At 45.8% G+C, this 4870-nt stretch overlaps 1 protein-coding gene across 2 annotated transcripts; it reads right to left on the bottom strand.

Moving 5' to 3' along the window:
* Positions 1-941: 941 nt before the first annotated feature.
* LOC124708488 (probable N-succinyldiaminopimelate aminotransferase DapC) lies at positions 942-3631 on the bottom strand. 2 transcript variants are annotated; one of them, XR_007005156.1, is made up of 11 exons: positions 3450-3631; positions 3239-3369; positions 3063-3148; positions 2862-2956; positions 2673-2769; positions 2437-2551; positions 2172-2326; positions 1959-2084; positions 1374-1608; positions 1066-1247; positions 942-984 (listed from the first exon to the last, which is right to left on the bottom strand). XR_007005156.1 is itself a non-coding variant. In XM_047240174.1 (10 exons), the coding sequence occupies exons 1-9, from the start codon at positions 3629-3631 to the stop codon at positions 1390-1392; spliced, it is 1206 nt and encodes a 401-aa protein (XP_047096130.1). In that variant the 3' UTR covers positions 942-1247; positions 1374-1389. The 2 variants fall into 2 exon arrangements, 1 of the variants encoding a protein (XP_047096130.1); XM_047240174.1 differs by having other exon boundaries at positions 942-1247.
* Between the last annotated feature and the right edge of the window lie 1239 nt (positions 3632-4870).

Here is a 4870-nt window from a genome sequence, read left to right as displayed (position 1 = left end):
CTTGGTTGGGAGTCTTGTCTACCTTGCTGTCACACGTCCTGACATCTCCTACCCAGTCCATATTCTGAGTCAATTCATGGCTGCTCCCACTAGTGTCCACTATAGTCATCTTCTTCGTGTCCTTCGCTATCTTCGTGGCACTATCTCCCGTCGGCTTTTCTTTCCTCGCTCCAGCTCCTTACGGCTCCGGACCTACTCGGATGCTACCCGGGCTAGTGATCCGGAGGATCGCAAGTCTCTTTCAGCCTATTGTGTCGTTCTTGGTGGCTCTCTCATTGCTTGGAAGACCAAGAAGCAGGTTGCAGTCTCTCGTTCGAGTGTTGAGGCTGAGTTGCGAGCGATGGCTCTCTTGACGGCTGAGGTGACTTGGTTACGCTGGTTACTTGCGGATTTTGGTGTTTCTGCTGACGCTCCGACTCCGCTCTTATCGGACAGTACTGGTGCCATCAGCATTGCGCGTGATCCGGTGAAGCACGAGCTCACCAAACACATCGGTGTTGATGCCTTCTATGTGCGTCATGTTGTGCAGCATCAGGTTATGGCTCTTCATTATGTGCCTTCAGAGCTTCAGCTTGCTGACTTCTTCACGAAGGCCCAGACTAGAGCACAGCATGGTTTCTTTCTCTCCAAACTCAGTGTCGTTGACCCACCATGAGTTTGCGGGGGGTGTTAGAGTTGTATAGTCCCTTTTCCGTTATTCCCCAGCGTATGAGGGGCTTACCTGCACATTGTCACACATGTACATGTACTCGCCTATGGCCCTCTGTGAATACTAATTCACAACAACGAGGACCTTTGGTTCCCCCTGCCGTCTGCCGCCTCCCTATCCCGAGGATGCTCCGGTCATAACGTAAGCAGGATGACGGAGCTGGGCGGTTGCTCATGAAGTCTGCACTATTGACAGTGATTATGAAACCAAGTACATGATCTGTCCGGTTATCTGCCAAAAGAGCCTTGTAATCACTCAGCACTCTCGAAATCGCCCTATTGTTTGACAAGACAGTGGTTATGACTATTCAGTAACAATTGATCGACTGCAAACCATCACACAAGTTTCGAAATTACTATCTTGTACGGTTCTGAAATGACCTATCGTTTGGTTTGAGATACTGTAGATTGGATTTTAACTTCGCTGGAATTCATCAATAAATGTGTTTAGTTGGATCGTTAACAGGGCTACGCTCGGGTGCTGGAGGTAATAGTCATGCGGCCCTTCGACTGTAGTCTCTAAGCATCTGATACTGCACCTGTTCATTCATGTTTGAAATGACAGTGTTAATACTCAAATCTCTGTTAACAGTGCTGGTATAGAAGATATGGATGGCATTTCTGGTGAACGAAATGATGTAGAGGTATTATGATTTTCCTCTCACCTTACTATTTCGAAACTCAAGAGCTTTGAGCAGTGTCATGCAACACTCTTCCATTGCTCTCGGCTGGCTTCATCATCTTCTGCGCAGCAGCCTTGAGGGTCTCGTCGCTCTTGCAAAACGCGAACCTAACATACCGGTGATGGTAGCTTTGGTCGTCGGAGTCTGTGTGGAAGAAGCCACGGCCAGGTACAGCCGCCACGCCAGCATTGTTGATCAAGTTCGTCACAAAATCTATCTGCATTGCACAGCACAGAGAGATGTTCTCAAATATTTGAGATTTAGTACTCCACTGGTTACTTCGAAAGCATTTCACTGATAGGATAATGAAAATATATGCTGAATAGAGTCTGACAATATTTGTATAACATTATCTGAAAAATCTATATAGTAAACCATTCATGAGATATTGTATTTCTTTATAACACATGGTTTATTTTGTCTGTAAAGGGACTTATAAAACAACAAGTGCCATTCAAATAATATCTTGTTTTACTCCCCAATTTAATTGAAAATTGTTGCTTGAGCTGCCAGATTATACTGGTGTCTTATACTTCAACAGTAATTTAGTATGTAAAGGGAACTCACATCAGAAATTTGCCAAGACTTGGGCAGCTCAGCAAACACAAAGACTGAACCTTGTGGCTCGAAGCTAATGTGTAAACCATAATTCTTGAGCAACTGAAGAATGAAGTTTCTTCTCACTGCATAGTCCTGTCCAAGGTACAGTCACATGATCATGAGTAGTTTTTTTTTTTGCCAGAATAACCCTAATCATGAACGATTAACACTAAACCTTACAGTTTTAAGGGACTCATAGTAGTCTGGTGTGCTGGTTAATGCAATTAATGCAGCTTCTTGGAATGGTGCAGGAGCTGAATCTGTCAGTTTGACATGGATATTTCTTATTGCTGCTGCTATGTTTGCTACAGCACAAGCCCAGCCAATTCTCCAACCTAGTAAGTTTGCACAGGTCATAGTTAACATCCCAAATCACTAGAAAGAATTTGCACTGAATACAGCTATGTATTGTTGTTTGCGTCACAAGCAACTGAGTAATACCCACCAGTTACACTGTAAGTTTTTGACAGTGAAGATGTGATGATGGTCCTCTCTTGCATTCCTGGAAGAGAAGCCAGAGAGATATGCTTATTCTCGTCGTAAGTAATATACTCATAAACCTGGAACATTTTCAGAGTTTCAGACTTCTAATTTCGACAACGGACAAACGAAATGATGACATTTGTTTAAGACGTTTATGTAGCACAAGCTATTTCTGTATAAATCATCGCGCAGATTTACCTCGTCTGTTATTGCAAAGCAGTCCATTTTCCGACAAGCTTTAGAAATAACAAGCAGCTCCTCCTTGCTAAACACCTTCCCTGTTGGATTATGTGGGCTGCGGTAATGAGAAGTAGCCATGTAACAAAGTGAAATACCATCGTTGGTGAGCCATTCACCTATTTAAAAACAATGTGGTGAACCATTCACCTATTTAAGATCACGGCCTTTGTCCGACTCGTAAACGACTTCAAGAACTTATCCTCGTTTAGTGTCCACGAAGGTGGATCCAACGGCACATACACCTTCAGGTACAGAAATCAAATTACCGAAACATGTCATTAGCCAACAACATAAGGCCATCACCGTTCCTGCTAGACCAAAAACCCCTGAACTGGATGAAAGACTTACAGGGACACCCCGGGCCAGCTCGATGCACGTTTGGTACGTTTCGTAAGCGGGGTCGAAGAGCAGAACCTCATCCCCTGGGTCTATGACTGCATGAACAGAATGAATGAGATGCCGCGATTCAGTAGCTCATACTTTACATACAGAATGAAAGAGCATTGGTAGTTTGCATGTGCTACTTGCAAATATAGCGGCGGCGAAGGCCTCGGATTGCCCGCAGCAGATGGCGAAGTCGGTGAGTGGGTCTACGCGGAGGCCGTGGTCCCGTTTCATCGTCTCCGCGAGCACGTCGCAGATCCCCTGCACATGCCTTGAACCAACCAAAATGCGCGTCACTATAGGGAGGGCAGGGTGAATGAGCCAGTGGCAATGAAGTCGCGGGAGGCGGACCTGTACTGGTTGAGGTCGGCGGCGATGGCTGCGGTGGCGGCGGCCTTGACATGGGCGGGCGCGGGGAAGTCGGGGAACCCCTCGGCGAGGTTGACGGCGCCGACGCGCTGTGCGAGGTGGGAGAGCTGCTGGATGGGCGACGGCGTCGCCCGCCTCGACGCCTCTGACAGCTTCTCCTCCATTGCTTGCTCCCGCCGATTGTTCAGCTGCTGGAGTCGCTCCGCAGACCGCAGCTCGGAACTTCAGGATAAGGTGGCGGAGGTTCAGGAATCAGGAGGCGGCGGCGCGAGTCCGAAAAGTCAGATAAACCATGCAAAGCGCTCGCTCTCACAATTCACGAAAGGTTCCAGACAAAAAAAAAGTTTGTATCTCCAATTTATTTAACGTTATAGCGGATATGTTCCAAAAAAAACATTATAACGTACTATCATAATTGAGCGCGCTAAATTTAATGGCTAATTTGAAAGGGTAGTTTCTCATTTGGTTGATGGGGCTTATCCATCTTTCAACATGCCGATGACATAATTTTATTTATGGATCATGACTTGGACAAAGCAAGAAATCTAAAGTTAATTCTTTTAGCGTTCGAGCAGTTATTAGGTTTTCCGAGACTTTTTAGTCCATGGTGAAGTCAGAAGAAGAGAATATCATGAAGGTCGGATTGAAGGATAAGCCAAGGGAGGTTCAAGTCTCCGCGCTGTTGAGAGTCTTGCTTGGTGTTCCGGGCTTCGCAACAGTGGTATAAAAGTGGCGGCGGCAGCACAGGTGAAATTCAGAGTCTTACCTTTCAGGATGAAACCCAAGGTCTGGCCTTAACTGGTTGTGCCTGACAATGATTTTGTTGAAGACATTGTTTTGAGAGGGGGACTATCTTCAAGGTGAAAACCTAAGATCTTTGATCGGGCGACGGCGCTGGTGTATTGTTTCCTTCTTGGAGGCGTCGCTATTTTCAGGTGTTGTCTTGGTGGTGGATGTATTGTTGCTAGGACTGGGATGCTGTAGCGAAACTTTTGTTTCTTAGTTTTCTTTTTCGCTTTTTGGCTGTGTGCATTCGTACTACCATTAGGATATTGCGTTGTTATAATGGCTGGGTGTAATTGGTATCTTTTTTTCCAAGCGAGGACCGATTTTCATTATCATGGGATAACGAAAAACATCAGTATTTTGTTGCATCATAGGAAGGGGGGCGCCGCCTAATACTAGCGTTAAAGAGCTGTTACAGATCAGCCTGACATCATAAATATGAAAGAAGGATCCTCAGGTCTAGACAAAAAGCATTAGCGGTCACCAAAAGCCAGGATCAGGCCGTCAAACACCATGAGCATGTGGGGAAGAGCTTTCAAGTCTTTGTATCATTAGTCTCCATGTCCTCCCCATCAGAATCAGCCGTCACAGTATCAGTAATTGTCAAGGTTCTCCTA

This window comes from Lolium rigidum, chromosome 4, assembly GCF_022539505.1.
Source record: "Lolium rigidum isolate FL_2022 chromosome 4, APGP_CSIRO_Lrig_0.1, whole genome shotgun sequence".
In the NCBI taxonomy this organism is placed as follows: Eukaryota; Viridiplantae; Streptophyta; class Magnoliopsida; order Poales; family Poaceae; genus Lolium; species Lolium rigidum.
The sequence above is the reverse complement of the archived record's forward strand: the minus strand, read 5'-3'. Positions and strand labels throughout refer to the sequence as shown.

Excerpts from the sequence above, each read along its gene's own strand:
- LOC124708488 (XM_047240174.1), bottom strand. The coding sequence starts at position 3,631 with ATGGAGGAGAAGCTGTCAGAGGCGTCGAGGCGGGCGACGCCGTCGCCC. Across the intron at positions 2,957-3,062 it reads AGCTGGCCCGGGGTGTCCCT|GTGTATGTGCCGTTGGATCC; the intron begins GTAAGTCTTTCA and ends CTGTACCTGAAG. Across the intron at positions 1,609-1,958 it reads AGTCTTGGCAAATTTCTGAT|ATAGATTTTGTGACGAACTT; the intron begins GTGAGTTCCCTT and ends TGTGCAATGCAG.